Genomic DNA, 27500 nt, shown 5'->3' with positions numbered 1-27500 from the left:
ATTATTATAGAGAAATATAATAACTACTTGGAAGTCTTAAATATTAGTTAACGATGTGAAAGAAAATGATTACTTATTTATAATATAAAACTTTCTGTCCCAGTTTGCTTCTAGATACTTTTAAAAGAAAATCTTGTTTCACAACATTAATTTGATCATACTCTTTCATGTTCAGAATTCTTTATTTGTATAGCATGGCATAATACTCAGAAAAAAATTTATAATTAAGAATAATATTTGTTGTTATCTTCAAATAAGGACATATGTAAAGATCTAGAATATGATGTACTCAGTTTTATGCTAATGATAGAATTGTAGCTTTTTTTTAATTAATCTTTTATATGTTTTCTACTCATTTATCAAAATATATCTCAAACTTTAATTCACATTCTGTTTACTATTTTGCCTGTGTATTTTAAACATCCAAAATTTAGTACTTACTACAAAAATAAATGTAATCCCCAGGGTCGATCAAAGATTTAATCTGACCAGATGGGGCAAACTTGAGAAAGATTTTGACTTTCCACTCTGTTTTGCAACAAGAAAGGCTAATTTTTTTTTCTTTCTTTCTTTGTTAGAGAAGCAGAGATCAGGCCATCCCCCAGAGAAATGAGCAGGTGTGACCATTTATAAGCATGTCTGCCTATATTATAAGCCAGCATAAGAAAAGTTTGAAATGGATTGAAAAGATCTGCTAAACAGTTTGTGTTTCATCCTAAATCCTATTTATTCAGTTAAGAACTGATCAAGTTGGTGGTAAAAATATTAGCTAGCCTACCTAAACCCCTAAAGATCTTGTAATTTTATTTATTTTATTTTATTTTTGTAGTAATTGGCTAGGTAAACTTTGGTGTAATCCCTGCCTCTGAACAAACACAGAATTTTTTTCTTCTTTTTTATCCATTCTCAATGCCTAATAACAGACCCCTGCTTCCCATCTAAAAATGAAAGAAAGAGTGGTAGTCAAGTAATTTTCTTAGTTTACTACAAAATTCAGGAATTCCAAGGACCATTTGAGAATAGCATCCTGTGAAATATTAGTAGTGCCAAATAAAACTTTTAAAAACATTTAGATAGGTTAAAATTTATTTAGTCCAATTAGTTATAATCCAGTTAGGAAGATAGTTAGACTGTATGAAGCACTGAACACATCAAAAGTACAGGATATTGTATTGTTAAGGGTTTGTTGGTGCAAATAGAGTGCTTTGATCTGTTCTAATCTATTTTATAAATACTAAGGATATAAACTATATTATTTGACATACCATGTTTTAATTTTGTTAAAGTTTCATGAAAGTATATAGATATATGATAGACTTCTCAATCTATTTTTCAACTGAATGAGTAAAAATACCTAATGTTATGAAAGGCACCATTGGGTGGGTAATGATCTCAGCAGCTATACTGACAGGTTCTTATGTTCTAATTCACTTTTGCAAATCCGTTGCATCATTTTTTTGGCTAATGTCAGTTGGTGACATTTGCGGCAAGTATAAAAAGGACCCCCCATGGCAGCCATTTTTATTTGCTTCTTAAGATCCAAAGGCTGCTGAAAGAACAATTGAATAAAGTTGAAGATTGGAGAAGCTTGAATTTCTTGTTCTCTGTGAAATGAAACTCTAGTTCTTTTTCTTCCCCTTCCCCTTAAAAGCAAAAGTCTGCTAGGGGGTTGTAGCTGTGTCAAAGCCGCTGGGATGCCACTGCTGATCACTTTAATTACTACGACTAAGGAGGATAAAATTAAAAGTAGCACCATTGAAGCAGTGGAAGAAAGCTTGCCTAGATGTCGGTGAACTGTGAAATATAAAAATTGCATACCAATACATTTTTATGGAAAGGAAACAAGGAATTACATTACTTATTCTTGAAGAGTTTGTCCTTAAATTGTCAAGTTTTGCTAGTGCATCTATCTATAGCAGATTGTAGACCATTTCAGAATGATAAGGAAAATAGTAACTTGAAGACATATGAGGGCTAAATATTTTTCAGGTGTGGATGTGTCCAGAATGGTTCGTTCTGATCCATTTTATTTTGAACCATAGCAGAGCATTTGCCTTATCCTGAAGATGCTAAAAAAAGAGAAAACAAAGCTTAAATGTGCTACGTTTTACACTTTTCTTAAAGGCTTATGATTCAAGGTTGGAAACCTAAGTTTCAAAAGAATATAAATTAGTTTTTCATTATTTCTATTCAGTAGCACAAAGGGGAAGTTAAACTGATTTGTATAGCACAAGTATATGTAAAAAAACTCATAATTACTGGATAAACATTAGGGCTTTAAAAACAAATTCACTGACCACCAGTTTTGTAGTGGATAAGACCAGTGCATACTGAATTTATTTCTGACTCTGCCATTTATAAGATGTATGACCTTGGGTGGTATATTTGAGATTCAATTTCTATCAAGTTTTAAATATCAATAACTGTCTCACTAAATTGTGAACAGAACACATACCTTTATGAAAATACAGACCAGTATTTTCTCAAAAGTTTGTTTTACCTTTAAAGATGGTCATGGAAAGGAAGCCGTTTTCCAAAACACAGCTACCATCAAATCCTACCAAAAGTGCATCTGTGTTAGGAAAGCTGGATTATCCTAAATAACACTGTATAGAAAAAGGTAAATGTCATCAGAGTAATTCTTTTTTTTTTTTTTTTTTTGCCACTTTGGGGACTTGAATTCAGTGCCTCATGGTCTCACTTGGCATGTTTGCTCATAGCTGGTACTCTACTAAAAAGAATACCTCCAGCCAAGCTTTTTTCTGGATATTTTGGAGATGCTACCTCAGACTTTTCTGCCTGGGCTGGCTTCAAACCTCTATCCTCCATAACTCAGCCTCCTGAAGTAGCTAAGATTACAGGTATGAGCCACCAGTTCATACCTTATACCACCAACTCAAAAATGGCATAGAGCCATTTTTTTAAATCACAAATATATTTAAGCTTACTTAAACTTGAATTTTTTCAAATATACTTTTCCTTTTAATAAGCTGCCAGCAAAAAATAAACCTTATTTTTTGTCAGCACTCCTAGTAAAACTATGGTTTAATTATAGCAATGTGTCAGTCTTCTTTTGACTTTATTTTTTTTAAGATCAGTTTTTTTTTTCATTTTTTTTAATTGTGAAAATACCGTACAGAGGGGTTACAATACATGGGCAAGATAATGGACTACATTTCTTATCAAGCATTGTTTCCTCCTCCTTTTGTCTCCCTTTTCCCATCCCTTCCCAACTCCCACCCACCCCTACCTCTGGTCAAAGTTATAAACTTTGTTTTTTGACATAAGGACTTGTACATCTCATTGTTGCAATGGGGTCACCTGTATCCCTATTTTTAAATGATTTGTTTTTGCCCTTCCCCTCCACAAATTGAACTAACATCAAATACAGTGAAAACAGGGGTTATACTGTGGGGGAGGGACATACAACGCAACAAAGAAATCATCTTATAAATACGTTAGAAACAATTGTGTGAAGGAAAAAACATTTGAATACTTATCTTGGGGTTCATTTCACCTAACATCAACTTATCTGACCTTTTCTGCTTGTCTCAGACATACACTAGTTATTACAAATAAGGGAAACCATGGGATCTATGTTTCTTTAGGCCTGGCTTTCTTCATTCTTTTGACTTTAGAATGATCAGAACAGATATTAAAACATAGTTCTCTACTTAGATAGGTTTAGGCAAATTATCATTGTCAAAAATATTAACCACACTTTTGGGAAAATTGTGTTGAATACTATACTAAAATAAAATGATCATTGTTGCTGTTCTAGTCATGTTTTCCTTGAACATGGACAATGTGACTTTTGTTGCAAAAATAATAAGATGCATGGATATTTAAATACTATTGTACAAACTGTGTGTGTGTGGGTGTGTGTGTGTGTGTTCCTGGGGATCTTGCGCAGTGTCTTGTTCATGCTAGAGAAGTGTTCTGCCACTGAGCCCAACCACTGACCTAACAAAATGACTTTTGATGGAGCCTATGTATACAAATTAAAATGAAATTATTTTACTTAGAATAAATCCAGAGATTAATAAATTGGAAATTAGTGATATCAATTAAGCAGATTATAATCAGTTTAATTGGTATAATTACAAGCTTTTTCTTCATGACTTTTTTCCCCTTCAAGTGTTAGGGATCGATCCTAAGGCCTTGTGCAAGCTAAGCAAGCACTCTTACCATCTAGCTGCATCCTCTATAGCCCTCCACGATGACTTTTAACAATTAACTTTTATTTTTTCAGTCTTTGTCTTGAGGGAAGTTAAAGGGTAAGAAAACAAACAATGTAGATATGCCATCCCCGGGGAGAGCTCTAGGCCCAAGCAAAATTGTCTCTGTGGTGTTAGGACATTAGTAGAAAAGTAAATTAAGGCAATCTGATAGGGAACTAGTATTCTGTCAATCAGGCTCAAGATTTTGTGCTGTGTCCATAAACTTTGTTTACTGTAGGGTTTTATGAGTTGTAACCTGCCCCTTGCAGTCTGTTAATGAGGCTAAATCTTGCTACTTGAGAATTGAATTACAGCACACCTCTGGGCTAATGGTTATAAACAGAAAGTCCCATTAGAGCTGAATTCTGATTTGTTCATTTGCATTTTTTCTATTGTAAGGGGAACAATGATGGGTAAATAAGTACAAACAAACAATTTACATGGAAATGGATAAAGTGTCTGTAATTAGTATTTTAGAGTTAGTTTTATTAATGACTGCCTGCTTTAAATTGCACTCTTGGTAAGCTCTCAGCAACATTTGCAGAATTGAGTTGGGAAGGGGGGCTTGTGGAATAAAATTAGGTTCCCATTTCATATTTATAAAGGTAGAATCATTTAACTCAGTTAAAATAACTTAGTTTGAACCACCAAATTCCAACTCTAAGGAGTTGGAATTTATTCATACAGTAAAATTCACTTAAATCTATTTGCCTAAGGCATATCAAATAATGATTTTTATTAGTGCTCTTAACTTTTCTTAAATTTGAAAGATGAAAGTTTAGCAAAAGCTCAATTTCCTCAATTGGTCATGTAATTGGTGCTTTGGGGATCAAATAGTTTGGTAGTTAAGAGCAAGAGCCATGGCATCAGACATGGGCTAAAACTCTTGGTTATGACATCAGTTCTAGCTCTGGATTCTTAGGGTTTGAAATACTGGAGGGAGGGAGACATAGAAGGAAGATTGTGAGAATTAAATGAGATCATTTAATTTTTCTTACACCCTGAGTCTTACACTCTCCTCTACAAACTACTCTTCTACCTACAAATAAACTTCTCTTTCCAACACTTTTGTCTTTTCCAAAATCCATACCCCTTTTCTCTTTCTTTTCTTCTCCAAAATTCATGTATCAAAATAATTTTAATTTATGAGACTAAAGTATGTTCATATTGTAGAAAGTCTTTAAAAGTGAAAATGATAAATATAATAAATTATATAATATATAATAAGTATATATTTATTTATACATAGTACCACTTTTAGCCTAGCACCAGGGGCTCTCATGTGTAAATCCTGGCTATTCAGAAGGCTGAGATCTGAGGATCATGTTGGAAAGTCAGCCTGAGCAGGAACATCTGTGAGATTCATCTCCAGTTAATTACCAAAAAGCCGAAAGTAGAGCTATGCTTCAAGTAGTAGAGTACTAGCCTTGAACAAAACATCTCAGGGATAGCACTCAGGCCCTGAGTTCAAGCCTTAGGACTGGCACCAAAAACTAAATAAGTAAAAAATCAGATTTTGACACTCAGAAATCTCCATCAGGAAAATTTTGTGTAGTTCTTCCAACTCTTTCAATACATATATTTATGTATATATATATTTTTATCAAAAGATAGTGACGTTACTGCTGTGTGATCATCTTCAGACTCTCTAATTGACTCAGAAGTACCTTGTAGAGCTTGTTTGTCCAGATCAGTTATGTATGTAGGATAGTATATTGCATCTAATTGTTAAGTAGTGGTAGTGGTGGTAATAGTGGAGATGATTAGTTAGTTGTTTGCTTTCTTAACAAATTTCTTAAAGTGACTAGGTCAATTGTTACAAGTATTCTCCTGGATTTGTTTAGTTGTTTGCTTGCTTTTTTATTTGTCATGTTTCTTTAAGTTTTGCCCTTGCAACTAAAATTAATCTTTGTGATATTACTTAAATATATGCTTCAATTACAACAGTTATGTAATAATCTATTCCAAGTCTAATACTATAGAAATAGGTCTTGTTAGGTTCTCAGATTCTGTGAGTTAGGATGCTTTGTCACTATACTATATTATCCGAGGCCTCAGCTGAGAACATTTGAATGAATGATTATCAAATTCTTCAAAGTTCAGAATTGCTAGATGTGAAAAACACCACCAGCAAAAAAAAACAAAATGGTTAGATACTAAGATCATCTGAAGGATTTTTAGGAAGAGGTATCAAGGAGGCGTGCTAGAGATTGCAAGCATAGCCGCAAGCTTGCTAGACAAGCATTCATCACTATGCTACCTCCCTAGGCTTGAAAACTTCTTTATTCATATGTCTAACATCTGGGCCATGATGATTCAAAGCTGAACTTGGTTGGGACATGGGCTTCTCACAGCATGTCACCTGAGTTTTACCAGAATGCAAGAATTTCAAGTGGGTATGTCCCTTTTTTGACTTAACCTAGGAAATCATCAACTTCTGGGTTTTTGGTGGTTAATTGGAGATAAAAGTCTCACAGACTTTCCTAGCTTCAAACCTCAATGCTCAGATCTCAGCTCCCTGAGTAGCTAGGATTATAAGTATGAGCCACCAGCTTGTGGTGTAATACTTGTCAAGTTAAAACTCTGTAGATGTGTACATCTGAGTAGATTTGAGCTACTTAAAGGTATGAGCTAATCTCATTTATCTTTGATTCTCTGGTCTTTAATACAAACCTTGGTAACATGCTAGACGCTACACAAATTTTAAGTATAGTACAGGGATATACTTCAGTGGTAAAGCACATATCTAACATGTGCAAAGCCCTGAGTTCAATCTGTAGCACTGCCCTCTCCAACAAAATTCAAGCTTGAAAATACACTTATCTCAAAAAGCCTATAACCATAAGGATCTTGATCAAAATGTCCCAAGAGTTCAGAAGAAAATAGTTTTGGTTAAGAGGCAGATAAGACACCACAATTTTTAAACTGGGTCTGAAGAATGAGGAAGATTTGGGATGGGTAGAGATGGGAGTTACTTTAACTAGACCTGGTTAGTAGAAGTAGTACAGGAAGAGATTGAGAGATAGGAACAATATAAAGACATAAAGGCAAGAAAGCATAATCTAATTTGTCTAAGAAGAGGAAAAGTAATGGTAGAAAGAAAATAAAAGCTAGGTTGACATTAAAAGACCTTGCATAACATGGTGAAGTATTTTAATTTTATAGTAAAGCAGGAGGGATCGTTAAATGCATGTGTGAATGTCTCTGTGTGTGAGTATGTGCGTGCATGTGTGTGTGTGTCTGTGTGTGTATGTAAGACTTATTCTTTGTGTATGTCCTTAAGTTTAGGGGAATGACTAACCAAAAATTTATGTAAGAAAGACTAATGTGACAACAGTGCTTAAGATAGATAAGCATAGGGCAATTGGAAAGAGCCTACTTAGGAAGCCACATAAGTCTCCAAAGAGCCTGATGCCAGTGGCTCACTCCTGTAATTCTAGCTATTTGAAAGGCTATAATTGAAAAGCACTTAGTTCAAGGCCAGCCTGGGAAAAACTTCATTAGAACCCATTTCACCAGAAACAGCTTCCCACCTACAATAGGACTGTGATCCAGGCCAGTCTGGACAGGAAGTAAGACCCTATTTCAAAATAACCACTATAGGCTGGGAAGTTGGCTCAGTGGTAGAGCGTTTGCCTTGCATGCCTGAGACCCTGGGTTCAATTCCTCAGCACCACATACACAAAAAGAAAAAAGCTGGAAGTGGCGCTGTGGCTCAATGGTAGAGTGCTAGCCTTGAGCTGAAGAGCTGAGGGACAGTGCTCAGGCCCAGAGTTCAGGCCCCACGACCAGACCCAAAAAAAAAACAAAAAAAAAAAAAACCACTATAGAAGGGCTGGAGATACACTTCATGTGGTAGACCAGATACCTAACAATCATACAATTCCAGCTATCTCCTATGTACACATGATTCTGTTTAAATTAATAAAACATAAAGAATCCAAGAAAGTGAAAATAAGATTGGGGAAGAGTGAGTGGCAATGGCAGTAGAAAGAGAAATGTAAGAAACATATTTGAGGTAGAATTGGTATTCGCCTAGTTCTTCGTAACAGATTAGATAGGTAGGGAGAAAAAAGATGACAAGTTTTAAAGTAAGAACTAGAGTACTATTAATAGAAATAGGCAAACTAAAAGGAACTGTAATGGAAGGGAAAAACTTGGGATAAGACAGACTGGGTTTGAAGAGGTAGTAGTACATTTGAATACAGTTGCTAGTAGGTAATTGAGAAGTGAATTGATGCTAAGATGTAAGAATAGATGAAGACTATGGAGCTGATGGATGAAGTTATAAGAATATATGAAAGTACTTAGAGAGGTACCCTTGAAAAAAAAAAAGAAGAGATGGGGCTGGGAAAGTGGCTCAGTGGTAGAGCACTTGCCTTGCATGCCTGAGGCCCTGGGTTCAATTCCTCAGCACCACATAAGCAAAAAGAAAAAAGCCGGAAGTGGCGCTATGGCTCAAGTGGTAGAGCGCTAGCCTTGAGCTGAAGAGCTGAGGGACAGTGCCCAGGCCCAGAGTTCAGGCCCCACGACCGGACCCAAAAAAAAGGAAAAAAAAGAAGAGCTACTGACATGCTTTCTGTGACACAGCTTTTGAAACAACTCTTAAAAATTAGTAATCAAAGGAAAAGAGTCAATTACTTACCCTGTGTCTCTGGTGGGAGCTGAGTAATATCCCAGTTAATGACAAAAAACAGCTAGTTAATGCTCCCCTCAAAATAGTTACAAATTATAGCAAGGACTACTATTATTAAAGTTCTTAGTAAATAGCTGGTGGGGAATGTATATTCATACTATGCTGCAGCAATCTATATTTTCCAAAGACAGCCACACTAAAGTATTCCATCCTACATGTTATCTTCAAAAGGGCTGAAGTGGAGCTTGGTACAGTGTTATCTAGCAATCACAAGGGCCTAGGTTCCATCCTCAAGACCACATGCTCTAATGCAGTCAAAACTTGCTACTCTCTTAAAAATGACAGTGGCATTTAATCCCTCTGGGCTAGCTTTAGTATGTAATCAACAGAACATGTTGGAGAGGACAGTGCTACAGATTGAACTCAGGGCTTGCACATGTTAGATATGTGCTTTACCACTGAAGTATATCCCTGTACTATACTTAAAATTTGTGTAGCATCTAGCATGTTACCAAGGTTTGTATTAAAGACCAGAGAATCAAAGATAAATGAGATTAGCTCATACCTTTAAAGTAGCTCAATTCTACTCAGATGTACACATCTACAGAGTTTCAACTTGACAAGTATTACACCACAAGCTGGCCATTGGTGGCTCATACTTATAATCCTAGCTACTCAGGGAGCTGAGATCTGAGCATTGAGGTTTGAAGCTAGGAAAGTCTGTGAGACTTTTATCTCCAATTAACCACCAAAAAACCAGAAGTCAAACTGTGACTCAAGTGGTAGAGTGTTAGCCTTGAGAAAAACAGCTCCAGGGCTGTGCCCTGAGGTCAAGGCCCCAGAACTGGCGCATGCGCGAGAGTGTGTGTGTGTGTGTGTGTGTGTGTGTGTGTGTGTGTGTGTTGAAGAGTGAGTAGGAGTTAAGGAGAAGAAAAGAACATTGAGAGCCACAAATACGTGAAACTACATACTACATGCAATTCTTTTGTGAATAAATAAAGGTTTTGTGAGGTTAGGAGGTAAATTTTAAGGGGTAACACTACAAAGATATATTAGAGCCAGATTATTGCAATCTTTGTTTTGTCATATTGATTATTTTATTTGCTTTCAAGCTTACAAAATAATTTCGCATTGATTATTTGTATCTCTTAATTCTAGTTTAGTAGATTCAAAACCTATGTTAGACTTTTATCATTATTTTTTTCATTGTTCATCTGGGAACAGAAGGAATAGCCAAAAAAGAATTTTATATCACTATTGGGTTATTGTTATTACTCATCTTTAAATCAGAATTATGTACTGATCTATTCCTACTCCTGCTCCATAGAAAAATACCGTTCTTATATTTGTCCAATTTATTTGCTGCTATCAAAGATAGCAGTGCTCAATGCCTTTCTTAGAAAATAGTTATACTCTATTCTTTAAAAAGCAAGATATTAATTTAAAGTCTGTCTTGTGACTTCCTTCTGTAAAGTTGGATTCTCTTATTAACAATTCCTGAGTTTTCCTCAATAATATATTGCCAAATATTTTAATTTGAATTTTTAATGGGCATTTTACTATAATAATTTGTCAGTTTAAAAAAATCTGATTCTAGAATGCCTTTTTAAAATGGTGTGACATCCAACTGATATAGAGCATCCTATTTATAATGTGGGGCAAGCACCATGCTGTAAACCAGTTACTATCATGATGATCAGATTGAAAATGAAATTGCATTTCTGTCAATTACTGAGTTGGCAACTGTTCAATATATCTTAGCAGCAAGATGAAGAGCGACGTCGGCAGCTGAGAGAGAGAGCTCGTCAGCTAATAGCAGAAGCTCGATCTGGAGTGAAGATGTCAGAACTTCCCAGCTATGGTGAAATGGCTGCAGAAAAGTTGAAAGAAAGGTCAAAGGCATCTGGAGGTGAGTTAAAGAATCTTGTATCATATTCTACAGACAACCCAGAAATCTGCAGTGGACCTTTGGGATTTTTCAGTATGTTACATCAAAAACATAAAGTTGCTAACCTATTGATATGTTGCCAAAAAAAAAAAAAAAACTAAAGGAAGCATAGTAAATCACAAGATTACTGTTGCTGTTTGTAAACCAACCTTTTGGTTTAATTTATAACAGACCAGAAATAACTGTCTTTAATAGAAAACTCATACAAGCCTTGGTTTGCAGTACCCCATGATACTTCGTTAAGTGTCTTAGTAGTAAGTAAATGCAGTAGTAGTAAGTAATGTTTAGATTATAAGACTTATGAGTGATGAGCTTTGATATGAAAGACTTGTCTTTGTTCTTAGGGTTGCATCTAAGACCATGTGCATAATAATAGGTCCACACTCTATTCCTAGCCCCAAAACTTTCACTTTGAATAAGATATTTATAAAATCGGTCGGGTAATAATTCTGCCATTACAGCCTAATATGTCAGAATTCTGAATAAGCCCCATATCAGTTTCTGTTTAGTCTCCTGACTTCCTTCACTATAAAAGTTTTCTTCATTATCTGCTGAGATTATTTTAAGCTTACTATTGGGACAAGGACTATATTTATAAAGAGAATTGTAATTGGCCATCTTAAATTTGGAACTTTTAAAATTTAATAGTATACTCGAGGCCTATGTGGTAGGTTTTTTTTTTTAGTATAAAACCTATTTATTTTTGGAAATATGCCAGCCATTTGGCCTGAGTTAATCTTAGAATTCTAAAATCATCCTGAAGAGTAAACAATTCAGGATTTGAATAACACTTTACATGATTCAAACAAAGGTAATCTATTTGTAGATTAATGATAAGTTTCTTTAAAGTAAACTAAAACTTACTGATGAGATTTCTAGTTGATTCATTATCTTGAAAAGCCCCTGTTGCATAGAGAACTCAAAACTAGCACCTGTGGCATCTAATATGGCATTCCATAAATTTGTTTTACAATCAGCTATGTACCTGTCCCTCTGGACTTCTCAGTATGTAGATACCTTAACTAAATCCTTCTCTTGCCTTTTCAACTCCTTGATTTAAGATTGCTGTTGTAAGTTCCCTTTCTCTCTCCTTCCTTCCATATTGAACTCAAAGCCTTGTATATGCTAGGCATGTGCCCAACCCTGTTGCAATTTCAGTAACTACTCACAGCTACATTTATATAATACTGTGGTAATTTGTTTTGATTTATCATTAAAAGCAAGGTGTTTCTTTTATCCTGAAATTCTCTTTATAAATATAGAAGTCTTTATATTTGCTTCCTTATATCTCTGAATGATAGAAAACCCCCATCCAGTCTTTATCCTCCTAATAGACTCTTGTAATCCTATTAATGTTACCTTCCTATGGCATCATAAAGCTAGTATCAGAATAGTAAGAGTAGGGTGGCAATTTATCAGTGTTTCTTTTAAGTTTTCCCCCAGTGTTGAACAGATAATCATGTCAAACTTTGAAAGGTTAAGAATTATAATGATGAAGGGCTGGGAAGAGGGGCAGTGGTAGAGCGCTTGCCTTGCATGCATGAGGCCCTGGGTTCAATTCCTCAGCACCACATAAGCAAAAAGAAAAAAGCCGCAAATGGTGCTGTGGCTCAAGTGGTAGAGTGCTAGCCTTGAGCTGAAGAGCTGAGGGACAGCGCCCAGGCTTAGAGTTCACGCCCCACGACCGGACCCCCCACCCCAAAATAAAAAGGAATTAAAATGATACAGTTTTTGAAATCTCCTAGCCAAGGATACATAAAGAATAGACCAGGCAAGGAAACTTTGTCAATGTTATAGTCCAAACAGTGTGTGTTTTCTATACAATAAGAGCATCTGGGTGCTAGTGGCTCATGCCTATAATCCTACCTACTCAGGAGGCTAAGATTTGAGCATTGAAGTCCAAAGCTAGCCCAAGCAGAAAGTCCATGAGACTCTTTTCTCCAGTTAACCACCAGAAAACCAGAAGTACAGCTATTGCTCAAAGTGTAACACTAGCCTTGAGCAGAAAAGCTTAAGGACAATGCCCAGGCTCTGAGTTCTAGCCCTAGACCCTACGGCGGGGAGGAGGGAGCGGGGGACAAAGAGAGGGACAAAGTGGACACCTGCATTAGACATCATTCAATTACTAAGGTAAAGTTAAGGTAAACAAATGAGGATTTGATCTGGCAAGATGGCAAGAACTACAAGACTAAAAAATGGGAAAGTCAAGTGAAATAAAGGAGGAGCAGAGTTTGACAGATATCTTATGAGGATATGCCTAAAAGTCATGTTCCCTTTTCTGCTAAGGGACATTTGTATATTTAAACATTATTAAAGGCCATGCAAAATTAGCAACACAAGCAGATGGACCATGGCAGCCAACAAGAAACATTATTTGTCTGTTCTCTCATGTACCAAATGATTTCACAGGTCTTATATATGTCCAGCCCTAAACAAAGTCACCCAGGTCCATTTACCCCATACTACACAGCATTTAAGGATGTTGGAATCAGCCTTACATCATATGGTAGACTCTTAATGAGAGCTAAGGTTGATTTTAAACAAGTAGAGTATACTTACTTCTTGTCCTCAGTGATGTATCTTGGGGCTGTACTTATAAAGGAACATGGATCAGACTGGATCTGATCTTAGCTATACAGACTAGGAAGTAAGGAGAGTCCTTTAGGAAAAGTGAAGGGATAAAAGTCCTTTCTAAAAGACAACCATCAGACTTACACATCTGCCTATTAAGCAAAATCATCCACAGTCATAAATGAGGAATCAGCAAACTATAGAATAGATCAGAGTAAATATTTTAAACTTTTCAAGCCATGTGGTCTTTCCCAACATCAAAACTCTGCTTCATGACTTGGAATCATCCATAAACGATACTTAAATAAATGGGCATAGCTGCTCTTTACCCACAAAAGTGGGCTGCGTTTTTCCCCTTGCCTATGCTTTTCTTATCCTTACATAGCAAATCAAAATTCACTTGTGTTGGGGCTGGGAAGGTGGCTCAGTGGTAGAGTGCTTGCCTTGCATGCATGAGGCCCTGGGTTCAATTCCTCAGTAAGCAGAAAAAGCTGGAAGTGGTGCTGTGGCTTAAGTGGTAGAGCACTAGCCTTGAGCTGAAATGCTGAGGGACATTGCCTGGGCCCAGAGTTCAGGCCCCACGACCAACAAAAAAAAAAATTCACTTGTGTTTACAAGTTTCCTAAGTGGAAATTACCCTTGTAAGGTTGACATATCAGGAGTAAAGAATGAATAGTATGATCCATCAGATCTACAAACTTTTGCTAAGGTATAATGTGAAAGGGAGAGAAATAATTTGAGACCAACCTGGATAGCATACTAGAATAGGAAGATTTTAGAAGCAGTAGTACAGAGTGACAAAGAAGAGCATAGTAAAGACTAGATACAATAGATGAGTGCAACTTCCTCGAGACATATCACTCAGACCTACTGCTTGAACCCGCTTGCTCTCAAGCAAGCAACCAGGCTCAATAAGAAAAGCAAACTTAAGCTTGAAATGAAGCAACTTCAGCTTTATGATGTTCACAGAACATATATGCAAGGTATTTTAGGTCATATATAGCTATGTATTCAAGCAATCTACTTGCATCCTATTATAACTACATATAGTATTATAACTACATATAGCTTAATTCTTGTGTAAGTAAGAGAATCACACCTGTGCTAGATTCCAGTTTTTGTAGTTATTTTGTAGGTATATGCTTGTTATAGCCTCATTTAACAATCCCATTCTAGGCCAGGCACCAATGGCTCATGCCTATAATTCTAACCACTCAGGAGGCTGAGATCTGAGGTTCAAAGTCAGCTTTGGCAGGAAAGTTCATGAGACTCTTATTTCCAATATATGCTAGAAATGGAGCTATGCCTCAAGTGGTAGAGTACTAACCTTAAACAAACAAAACAAAACAAAAACAAAAAACTCAGGGACAGTGCCTAGACCTTGAATTCAAGCCCAGGACTGCAAAAAAAAAAAAATTGTAGCTAAACGTATATGTCAATTGTGGAGCACTTGCCTACCACATGTTTAGTCCTCTATGATGATGATGATGATGATAATGATAATGATGATGATGACGACAACGATGACGACGACGAAGACAACAGTGATTAGAAATGATGATAATGACATTGTTGTGTTGATGTTGTGTAACAAACTTGTAGGTCCATTGTATTTATTTTACTAAGCTAAGTAGAGATCTCTGACAAGTTTGACAACATTGTTTTGAGATATATGGTACTGTTCACAGATTTTGGCCTGAATTTTTGCTTTGCGTATTTGTTAAGGTTTTATTTTTGTTAATAAATGCTACATTTTTGTTTATGGTACATAGCTACATTTGTAAAGTAAGTAGCTACCGTGCTCTAAGATGATATTTATAATTTCATATTATATATTTAATATTGGGGGATTTTTTTGAACTCATTTTTTTGTGCCTGATAGGCAGGGACTCTATCACATGAGCCCTTTTTGCCCAGTTATTTTTGTGATTGGGGTGTCACTTTTTGCCCAGGGCACTCTGAACATGATCCTTTTATTTACTCTTTCTACAATAGCTGGAATGACAGACACAGACCATGAGGTCTTGATTTTTCTGTTGAGACAGGGTCTTGAAAACATTTCTTGCTCAACCTATCCTGGAACTGAGATCCTCACAATCTCAGCCTCCTACTGGGATGACTGATATGCTCTACCCAGCCATTGACTGAGAAAGTCTCAAGAACATTTTGCCCGAGCTGACCTTGAACTGTGACTTTACCAATTTTCCACTCCCAAGTAGCGAGCATGATAGGTGGTGACTATTTTATGTTTTTATGTATATGTTCTATAGCTTATCACTTTAGTTTGAATTAGATTGGGATCATGTAACTTTAAACTGATATTTTTGCCTCCTTTTGACTTACATAAAATAATGTGGGGTTTGGAGGTTGGGGCTTTTTTGTTTGTTTCTGTTTTTTGTGTCAGTAGTGGGACTGCATATTGTTCCTGCGTTTTTTTGCTTAAAACTAGTGCTGTTACCACAGCTTCACTTTTGGCTATACTGGAGACAAAAGTCTCATGGACTTTCCTGCCTGGGCTGGCTTCAAACTGCTATCCTCAGATCTCAGCCTCCTGAGTAGCTAGAATTACAGAGTGAGCTACCAGCACCTGGAAAACAATGTTTTGGTTTACATTTCAAATCGACCATTTTTAATTTGCTTTTTAAATAGAGTTTTCTTTTTACCTATGCCTGACTGGACTTTGATTCTATTATACTTCCCATATCACTGGGATGACAAGCATATGCCACCATATCCAGCACTCTTTGTTGTTTGACTTGGGTTCTTACACACCTTTTGACATAGCTAGCCTTGAACCATTATCCTCCCAATATTAGTCTCCTAAGTAGTTAGGACTACAACTATGAGTCACCACACTTGGCAAGAAAATATCTTCATTGTGTCCTTGAGAATGTTTGCGGGCCTTTCTGATCCTTATTATTTCAGATATGGAAAGTGGATTTACCTGAATTTGTTGAGACAAAATAAAATCTTAAAGCCCTTCAATACTTCCAATTTTCAACTTCTATTAATAGCAATTAGTATTGTGCTAACTTTTGTGCTACTTATCAAGCTATAAGTATATGAATTTTAAGGGGCTTTTGCTAAGAATATTAAAAACCATAATGGAGAATTTTTTGACCATCTTGATTTTTTTCTTAATAGCCTGTTTTTTTCTTTAGAATTGTAGATATTCTTTTGTTGTTGTCACCAGATATTCTGTTGATCTATAAGTATTCTATTCACCCATAAAGTATAAGATTAGCCTTATTGCTGTGCTGTAATTCACACTGTTGGGATCCCTATTTTGCTTGTACTCTTATACAGAGCCAACCAAAATGCATTTTTCACATTCCAGTGCACATCTAATCTCCTTTTACATTTTCCTGGCCACATAATACATGCCATACTTACAAACCAGATTCACCTACATAATGAATCTCTAGTTTAGTTTCTGCCTTGCTCACCTACTGGATTTTCAGTGGTTAGCCATAAAAGATATCTATATCTTCATCTATATTCATATTCATATATGATATTATCTGTAATAGTATACATGTATGTGCACACAAATGGACATCCACTTTAGTTCTGCTAGAATGCGTTTAGAGCATTTCCACAGGTGTGTTGGGAAATGCGTAATATTAACTGATAAAAGGAATTCAAGGTTCATTGTAAAACTGAAGTTAGTGAATAGAAAGGAAGTAGGAATCTAGTCTTAAGAAGATCTGAGCTGTATAGGAGATCAATTCTTACTCTTGCCCTCCCAAATGGTAATCCTTTTATCCAAGATTAGCAATACATACATAAATATTAAATTACCCCAAATGTAATCAATTGGAAATAAAATGAATAGCATCTATTTAACATTATACCAGAACCTGGCATTATATAAATGGGTAATGAAAGAAGGTACACTTTTGAATATATTCTTGGTAGCTGAAAATACCCATATCTAACTGCATTTCCATAGTTAATTAGTCCTTTTCATAGGAATATGAAAGAAGCCACCATTCTAGTGGAGATTCAGTTGTGATATCTGCCTCACTTTCACTCTTTTCAGTATTCCTTCTCTATAACCCAATATCTAATAAGCTTTTAAATCGTGTCATAACTATCCTCAGTTCTTTTTATCTTAGATTAGACTCCCCATACTTCTTGCCTCCAAGTTATTCCTGAATTTCAACCTGAATTTCCTACCTCCAGCTCTACTGTCCTCTAGTCCAGCACATAAGGTTATTATTTTACATGAAGGATGATGTCACACTCTCATGCATAGACCCTATATTGCTTTTTCTTTCACCTAAGTAGAATATGAGAATTTAATCATGAGTGATATTGCAGAGATAATAGTGAAGCTCCTCTTGTTTAGAAAAGATATAAACTTCATTATTTATTTTACCACTTATAAATTATACATACTTGGGGCTAGGAAGGTGGCTCAGTGGTAGAGCACTTGCCTTGCATGCCTGAGGCCCTGGGTTCGATTCCTCAGCACCACATAAGCAAAAAAAAAAAAAATTATACATACTTTACAACTATCTACAAGAAGATACTTAGGTTGGAAACTGTTTAATCTTGTAAAGTACAGTGCTGCTCATGCAACAGCACAATCATTTCTTCATTTCTATCAAGTAAAACATAAACTTCCCATTCTGTTATTCTAGACTTTCTACATTTTGCCTTTCAAGTCCTCCCTCCTATTATTTCCCACTGAGTATGCTTGAGCCAAATTGGACTTTATAATATTCTCTTAACATAACCTACCCCTTTATCCTTTCAAGTCTATAATGATCTTCTCTCAATTGTACCTCTCGAAATTCTATACTCTTCTCAAGACCTAATTTAAAGGTTAGCACTTACAAGAAAGAATTCCTGGTCACAAGCACAGAGTCATCTTTTTACCTTTTGAATCTGTTGTATACTTTATTTCTACTCCATTAACACCTATCCTATGTGGTATTACAATCATTTCAATGTATTCTCTTCAGGAAGAATAAATGTCTTGCAGAATTTGGTATCGCTTCAACATCTAACACAGAGTTTTGCTAATTGTAGGTAGAAGTTCCTTGAGTGAAGGAATGAATATTGAAATTTCTACTTTTGCTCTAGGTTAATTATGATCAGTAATAATCAGTGAATACTGACTGATAGCAACAAAGTATGTTATACCATACCTCCTAAATCTATGAATAGTAAATTTTCTCCAATACAGAATAATAGTAAAAAGTGTTTGTGTCAGCTTTTTAACACCTAGAAAATAATTCATTTAAGCAACAAAACTATTTGAATAACATGGTTGATGAAATGACATTTGTGAAATGAGTTAAATGTTTATTATAAGTATAGTTGATCTGAACAGATCTCTCAACTGGATGTACTTAACTGAAGTCATGTATAATGCCTTAGCTACTTCTGTGAAAGCACTTACTAATTTTATTGCTGTCCCACTACCCACAGAGAACATTTTTTCAGTCTTTTGTATTTGTTATTTTCTTCTAAATGGTTTACAAAGTACATGTAATTATGTAATGTTCTTAGTACATATTTACTTGGGAAGCAAAAAACATCAATCATGTGCAGTTTCGGAGCATAAATGTTGAAGAATTAAGGCAAAGCTCAGGAATTCTGAAACTTCTCAATTTGAAAAAAAATCTTTAGAATGTATCACCATTAGCAAAAAATGTCCAATAAAAATATGCGGGAGAGGGCTGGGAAGGTGGCTCAGTGGTAGAGAGCTTGCCTTGCATGCATGAGGCCCTGGGTTCGATTCCTCAGCACCACATAAGCAAAAAGAAAAAAAAGCCGGAAGTGACGCTGTGGCTCAAGTGGTAGAGCGCTAGCCTTGAGCTGAAGAGCTGAGGGACAGCGCCCAGGCCCAGAGTTCAGGCCCCACAACCGGACCCAAAAAAAAAAATATGCAGGAGATGCAGGACACCTGAATCAGATACAGTGAAAACTGGGGTTATACTATGGGGGAAGTACAAACAAAAGAATCACATAGTGCATTATAAGTACGTTAAAAACAATAGCAAGAAAGAAAAAACACTTGTGTCCTGTCTTGGAGTTCATTTGACTTATAATTTTTATAATTTGGGGAGGGGAAGGGATATAACAAAATGCTTAAATAAGGATACAGGTTGACCCATTTTAACAGTGAGATGTACAACACACTATGTTGAAAATGAACTTTACAATTTCAGGGTGTGCGGGAGGGAGGTTGGGAGGGAAAGATGGTAGGGGAAAACAAATGAGGAGGTAACAATGCTTGATAGGAAATATACTCATTATCCTACTCATATAACTGTAACCCCTCTGTACAGTATTTTTACAATAAAAATATATCTAGAAAAGAAAAAAATATGCAGGAGAATAACAAGGATATTCATCAACTCCCAGAACTAAACAACTATGTATGTATGTGTGTATGTATACTTCAACTTCCAGAGCTAAACAACTAATATAGATGTAGACATCTATATATCTATATCTATCCAAAAGTTCCATAGTATATTACAAATATATAATATGTAAATAAGACTGTTCGTATGTCTCTGCACATGTATGGAATTCAAAATTACCAATTTTATTACGAGGGCTTGAAAATATTTTTTTCTATGTAGTAGAAATTTTTAATATAGAAAAGACTCAATTTCTAACCTATAACATTTTACTAAGGGTATAAAACAGTGCTATACAGCGTCATTTCTGTATATTTAATATTTTAAAATAATTGTCCTAATTTTAGCTCTTCCAAGGTGTATTGTCTTAGTTGTTTCTAAACATTCTACTATATAGTGGAACTATATTAAGGCCTGGGGATGTTAACTCTGTGGTTGAGTGCTTGCCTAACATGTATAAATTTCTAGGTTCAATTCCCAGCACCACAAAAAATAAATAAATAAAATATAGTAGTCTAGTATTCGAATCTTATTCTTAATGCTTTGGGAATAATGAGTCCTTAGTAGAAAAACAGATCTTCTTACAATGGTTTAAATATAGCTACAGTTCTATAAGAACTTAAGTGTTTATTCAGCATCCAATGAATGCTAAAAATAAGTTCTCAAGATACTATTTGATGATTCATTAAGTTAACTTCATTTTTATGTACCATTTTAAGAGATTATAGGTTAAAATAAAAGGACTCAAGGAGTTCAGTGACTTAGAGACAGCACAGACAATAGGTGGAAAATTGTCAAAACGTTTGTTATGCTTTGATATGATAATTCATCTTTGATATAAGAATTTAAAATATAAATGTTAATCCAGCAGTGAAAAAATGACTTGAAACTGATTTCTTAACTTGCTTGTCTTTGTCAGACCTTAGTTTTAATAACTCAGTTTTAAAAAACTGGTTTCTTTCTTTTTTAGTATTTTGAACAAAGGATATAAAATACAAATAACATGCTAACATTATTGCTACATGTTCTTACAGATGAAAATGATAATATTGAGATAGATACTAACGAGGAAATTCCTGAAGGCTTTGTTGTAGGAGGTGGAGATGAACTTACTAACTTAGAAAATGACCTTGATACTCCTGGTAATTTCAAATTATAAATGTTTTGTGTCCTGCTGCATGGCAAACTTCATGCTTTTATTGTTATTGTCTCATAATCTTATTTTATAGTTTTACCTCATTTGTGGCTATCATAAATCATTTAGCTATATCTGCTTTCATTAACGTTTTTGAGTTTCATTTTATCTTTTTTATTTTAGGTTGAATGCTAAAAGTCATTAGAATAGCAAATTGTAACTGTGTTCTCTTATTAGTATTATGCAATCCTATGTTTTATATTATATGAGGCAATTTGTAGGCATTCAATAACTGGTTCTCTTCTCTGTTTAAATATGTTGGTTTGACATTGTATATATGGTGTATCCATTGAATACTCCAAATGTAAATGCAAACCATGAATCTGACTTTTTTATTTAGTATGAAATTTAAAGTCTTAAAGCTGGATGTGGTAGTACATGCCTGTAAGCTTAGCACTGGAGCAGCCAATACAGGGGTAAAGTGAGGTCTAGATGAGCATGGGCTATACAGCAAGTTCTAGGCCAGCCTGGGTTATATCATGAGTCCTTGTTTCTCAAATAACAAGCAAAACAAAAATATGGATAGTCTTAGATACATTATTATTATTTTGCAAGTTCTATGCTTACTTTAAATATTTAAATATAGTTCCTATTTTGCTTAATTTCCATTATCATTACAACTAAGTTAATATCATATCTTATGTTAGTAAATCAGTGAATCACATTGGTCATTCACCTCTGTAAGTTCTTCTTTAAAATAGAAAGATGCTTTCCTTTAAAAATAAAAGTTACTTCTTGGTGGGTTGTTTTGTTTTGTTTGTTTTTATGCTAATACTGGGGCTAAATTCAGAATCTGGATTCTTGTCTCTAAACCTTTTTTGATCATGACTGGTGTTCTACCACATGAATGATTGCCTCATTTCCTGCTTTTTGGTGGTTAATTAGAGATAAGAGTCTCACAAACTTTCCTGCCAAGGGCTGTCTCAAACTGACCTTCAAATCTCAGCCTCCTAAGTAGCTAGAATTACAGGCATGAACCACCAGATTTTTTTTTTTTTTTTGGAGTTTTTAACAGATGAATGTTCCATGAATTGCCTTTACAAGCTAGCTACAAGTAATCAGTACAAGTTTTGTTAACCTGTAGAATTACTTAAATACGTATAGAAGTCACTCTTTGGTGATCTGTTTCAATTTAATGAGGCATTTTTTTTTTCATCAATGGCATACTCCTATAATGCTAACCTGCTTTTGGGTATTTTTTCCTGTTTAAAGTCATTACTTCTCTAAGACAGTTGACCAAGGTTTTCTAGCCAGAAAGAATACTTGAAAAAAAAAATCTCCTTTTAAGAGTAACTCCTTCATGGCCTGGCATTAAATTATAGTAAAGCTAGATAGCAGTATATTTGTGCAAGTTCAAGAGAAGTCTGATATATAAGAAAAAATTGAATTATTAACTCAATAAGAATACCTCTTACTCTTTCTTAAAAATTGAAGAAATTGGGTTTGCCTTTTCTTTATGAGAATATATTGGTTGTTGCCTACCTATCCTATTATTACAATTAACACCCAATACTTTCTTAGAAACCATAGTATATCTTTACTGATAAGCTACATAACAATAGAATTGAAGGTTTAGCACTTGCTTTATACTTGTATAAAATTAGTGGCAATAAATAATGCATATGTCTGTATTTTATGGTAGATTAGGAAGAGGGTAAAAAAACTAGAAGAGTTTTCCAATTACAGCTATTACAACTTTGTGGCTGTTATTTTTTTTAATGGTTAATTAATCCTAACAGGCTTGACTCTTAGACTTTTAAAAAGAATTCTCTCCTAACTTTATGCCAATGTAGAAACCATATCTTACTCTTCCTGTTTGAGGTTAACTTGTATTGTTTATAGTTCTTAAGCACTTAAGTAAGTGTTGGCATGGATATATACTGGCTTCCAGTTCAGATCCGTGTTTTACTTTATGGCAGTAAGAAATAGGAAGGCAAACTGGAATTAAAGCACAGAGAATATATTATGATCTTTATCCTTGCTGTATTTTTCCCAAAATTCTTTTTTAATATGTATATAAAAGTCATAATGTTTTAATAATAAGTTGTTTAATCTTTATCTTGATTTGACCATAGTTCATCAGATATTGTTTTAAAAAAGAAGCCTAGCAATATAAACTGACCAATTTGCATGAAAGCAATGATAATAGCATTTATTAAGAGTATTATAATTAGAAAAGTTATTAATCTTTATGAAAAATATCATTCACCAAATGGTTGGCATGTCTTTTACAACCATTTTATTAAAGATTGCCTTGTGTGAAATTATTAAAGTAAAAAAATTTATTTCTACTTTATTCAGAACTATTTTACTATTACAGATTAATGTATTTAAAAATAATTTGAAATTACTTGTAAAAATTATAGTTCTGTTTTAATTTTTATCTTGATTTAATTCTAAAAACATGATAATCTGATATTTCTGCTATCTGCAAAGCAAGTATTTGAAAATATACCATTTCAATGCTGGATATATAAATATATGTATATATGTACACACTTAACACTGGACTCTAAGAATGTATATGACTGAGAGCAGGTTAAGAAACATGTTTAAGATAGTATTACATAAATGACCTTAACATACTAAAAGAATGACATTACAAAATAATAAAATTTTAAATCAAATATACTTATTCATTTAACTATCTAGTTCGCTATTATATATAACCTATGCAGTTACATATATATATATATATATATATATATATATATATATATATATATTCTGTATAGCTTAGCTTTTCAAAAAAATGACATTACCAATAGCATAACTTGGTTAACATCAGGTATATTGATTGTGACTGTACTTTTTATGGGAAATCATTCTGAGGGCAAAATACATGTCTTAAGAACTCTATACATGTCTAGAATCTGATTTGTTGCCTCACAGCCCTAATGCCCTTTTCCTCTTTCTTTTAAAATACAGTAATATTTTTGTGATGTTGCCTACAATTGGTAGAATATACATCTAAATAAATCTTACTTGTTATTCATGGTATTTGCATATTTAACAGAACAAAATAGTAAGTTGGTAGACTTGAAGCTGAAGAAACTCCTGGAAGCTCAGCCACAGGTGGCAAATTCACTTTCCAGTGCTGCCCAGAAAGCTATAACTGAGAGCTCAGAGCAAGACATTAAGGTAAGTCTAATTGACCACTTGTTTCTACTGACACTTTATATATTCTAAAGACAATTTCTTACCAGATTATTTACATTAAAATAAGATTTAAGAACTTTTATTAAGTAGCCAACAAATTTAATATGTTATGATTCGTTTTCATATACTGTTTTTGAGAGAAATTCTTCCTTTCAATTGCTATTTCAAGTAAAAAATCACAGGACATAGAAACTGTTCAGTTATATATGTATATGTTCTATATCTATATGTATTTTTTATAAGAATATTACCGAATTTAGTACATTATTCTACCATCTTCAATTTTCTGTGCATTTAAGTGAACTTTGTTATTTCTAGGAGTCCATTTTATGTGAATGCAGTAATATCATCAAATATAAGTGCTTAAGATATTCACGTGTTTTGTGCCATTATAAACTTTGCATTTTAGCTAAAATGACACATACTGTAAATCAGTTATTGTTATACACTGTATTATCTCCATCCACATGTTCCCTCATTTCCTCATAGTGTACCATTAGTATTTCTCTAGCTTTAGGACACTTTAGGCTCTGTATAACTTTTTACCCACCTGCGGACTATGTGGATTGCCCTGCTGACTGAAAGGATTTCCTTGCCCTGACACAGAGATGCTTTGAAGTCCCAAAACAATGACTTTCATTGCTTTTCCCCTATATTGTGGGTTTCTATAAATTGGTGATGAAAGTGTGTGGCAGCAACAGAAGACTTTTGGTCTCTATCTTTTAACAAAAGGAAGCCTGGATCAGGTCTGATTTTTTGCGTTCAATTTAGCTTTCTGCAGTGGATTTAATGCAGAAGGAAGCTGGCCTAAGAATAATACAATGGATTGAAAAGGCTAACTGAATTAGTGGGTTTAGAGGAATACATTTGTAAAGTGGCAGAAGTCCCTACTCATAAAAAGGTTTCTTAAGATGGGATTTGCTAGCTAATTACACTGATATTTTAGCATGTTGCTCGGCCTAAAATAATTTAACTCTGTTTATTTTGATAAAGACTTGAGTTTCAGACTCTTGGATGGTTATTATACTGTCAGTAAGATTTATATAATCTTAAAAGTAAAAGCAAAAATTATTTCTATCCTGATTTCACGTAGCTAGATAAAAGAATGATATTAATGATAAATATGTTAGATAATTTTTTTAAAAAATAGGGTATCTCATTCTTAAAGTTTAATCATCTATATGAATGAGATTCATTTTGTTCTCCAAAAAGCTGTTATCTAGTAATTTTTTTAAACGCATTCCAAAAAAAAGGTGAGTTTTAAGTAGATGCCTTTGTATGAATGTTTTTTAGCTAAGATTTTGAAAATGATGTTTATAAAGAACATATAGAGTCCATCTGTTCTTGAAGCTTCCAGAGTTGATTGGGTTTTTTTTTATTTTTATGATAAAATGCAGTTTACACATTTATTAATGAGGCATTCTGTGTTTGTGGAAAAGGATAAACTGTTACCTTCCCTTGAGAATTCTGTATCCCAGGCCTCCTTGAGGCTAGAGAATAGGCCATTGGAGGGCTCCCTCATTACTGATTGTCTCAATGCAGAGGAAGGGCAAAGTCTTGGTAGCTTTTGATAACCAGTTTCAGCATTCAGCAGGCTTAGCTATTAGTCATGCATCTTAGCCTTTCCCTATTTACTTTCAAAACACTTAATAAAAATAATAAAAGATTAGGTATAAAATGAAATATTTGTTTGGTACACAGCACCTCGGTATCTGCAGCTTCCACACACTGCAGTGGTTCAGTCTTCTGGGATATTTCTTGTTGATAGAACCATTTGAATTTGTTACCAGTATTAACATAGGAAGCTCCAGAAAAGATAATTGTAGTTTCCTTAGCTGTAAAGGGCTTACTTACAAATCTGGCTTTGGAAAGTTATAGCTGATGAAATGCAGTTCAGTGGGGTAGTATTATAATCCTACCTTTTAGCCTTCATCCAGCATTAGTGGTTTATCTCAACGGGCATAAAATTAGAAACTATTTCTTCTTGTCCTACAAGTCTGTGGGACTGTATAAACTGATGGGGCAGAATAGTGGGGGCACAGGAGGTAAACATGGTTTTTAAACAATACCTCTCATTAGAAGACACAAGGGTTCACAGTATCTAAGTTATCAATGATGTAAACCATGTATCTCAAAGTTTTTATTATTATTATGGGCAGTACAACTTGCTGTTGAGTAATTTAGAGTACTTCAAAAAAATCTTTCTTTCAAACACTTTCTAAAGTCTCTAAGTCAGCATGATCCTAAATTAGTAAAAGTTATCTTCCTTATGTGTAATTTCATGTTCATAAAATTAGGATTGTTGTACCATGTATTTTACTTTTAGAATGGCACAGAAGATCTCCGGACTGAGAGATTACCAAAAGCTACAGAACATTTTAGAAATCCTGTTGTGTTCAGCAAAGATTCAACAGTCAGAAAAACTCAACTTCAGTCTTTTAGTCAATATGTTGAGAATAGACCAGGTATGAACACTTTTTAAATTTTCCCATCTTACGATTTTAACAATATTTGAATATGTATACATATATATGCTGATAATGTAAATCCACATTTCAATACACAAATATCAAGCTTTATAATAATTTTACATGTCTTTCTCCTTTTTTTAAGAGATGAAAAGGCAGAGATCAATACAGGAAGATACAAAGAAAGGAAATGAGGAGAAGGCAGCGATAACTGAAACTCAGAGGAAGCCATCAGAAGATGAAGTGCTTAATGTATATTAATTTTTTGTGTGGTTTCATGATTGCTGATAATTCCAAACTGTATGTGGAAATAGTGCCTTTATTTGTTAAAATGAGATGTTAGGTTTTTTAAGATGTCAATCTCCACTGCATTCAAAGCAGAGTGAGAGGGGTGCACTGTTGAATTAGTCTGCAGTGTGGTGATAATTGTCAGATAAAAAAAAATGAATTTTTCAGAGTTCCGAAGCCCCAGCTTCCTTGAGACATTTCCATCAGGGCACTTCCCATAAAGAGATTCCAGTATTGATCTACCGGGAGGATTTTAATTATTACAATAGCAGATACCGCAGAGCTGCAGTTAGAGGGAAAAGTCACATGAGACCTGCTAGAATTTCTCAGCCAACCCATTTTGTTGGCTTGGGTTAATGGGTGTTCAACCTTTCCATTATCCAGATCAGCCGTGAATTACTAGCTGAATGATGTTTGCATTAATATAATATATATGGTAATTTCTTCACTTAATTAACGGGGAGGTTCAGCTCAGTAGGGGTATGGGCTGATCATGTGTAAAATTGATTTGTGAGGGAAATATTTGATAGACCGCAGGGAGAAAGCTGCTTTTGATGGACAGCTGCGGGACAGAAGCAGGAAGAACAAGTTTCTACTTGAATTTTTGTGTGGAAGCATGGCTCTCTTTAATGGTG

The 27500-nt window shown here is 34.6% G+C and overlaps 1 protein-coding gene across 5 annotated transcripts in view; it reads left to right on the top strand.

Moving 5' to 3' along the window:
• Ehbp1 (EH domain binding protein 1) overlaps positions 1–27500 on the top strand; it is a 285025-nt gene that overhangs the window by 212247 nt on the left and 45278 nt on the right. For 4 of the 5 annotated variants that reach the window (XM_042691180.1, XM_042691182.1, XM_042691179.1 and 1 more), the window contains exons 15-19: positions 10618–10765; positions 20790–20897; positions 23967–24091; positions 26436–26574; positions 26723–26829. In XM_042691180.1, coding sequence (XP_042547114.1) covers positions 10618–10765; positions 20790–20897; positions 23967–24091; positions 26436–26574; positions 26723–26829 — 627 coding nt within the window. The remainder of the gene's footprint in view (positions 1–10617; positions 10766–20789; positions 20898–23966; positions 24092–26435; positions 26575–26722; positions 26830–27500) is intronic. The other variant, XM_042691183.1, reaches the window with a different exon arrangement.

The sequence above is a fragment of the Dipodomys spectabilis genome, unplaced genomic scaffold (genome assembly GCF_019054845.1).
Source record: "Dipodomys spectabilis isolate Male_0828 unplaced genomic scaffold, ASM1905484v1 ptg000141l, whole genome shotgun sequence".
Taxonomy (NCBI): Eukaryota; Metazoa; Chordata; class Mammalia; order Rodentia; family Heteromyidae; genus Dipodomys; species Dipodomys spectabilis.
The sequence above is the reverse complement of the archived record's forward strand: the minus strand, read 5'-3'. Positions and strand labels throughout refer to the sequence as shown.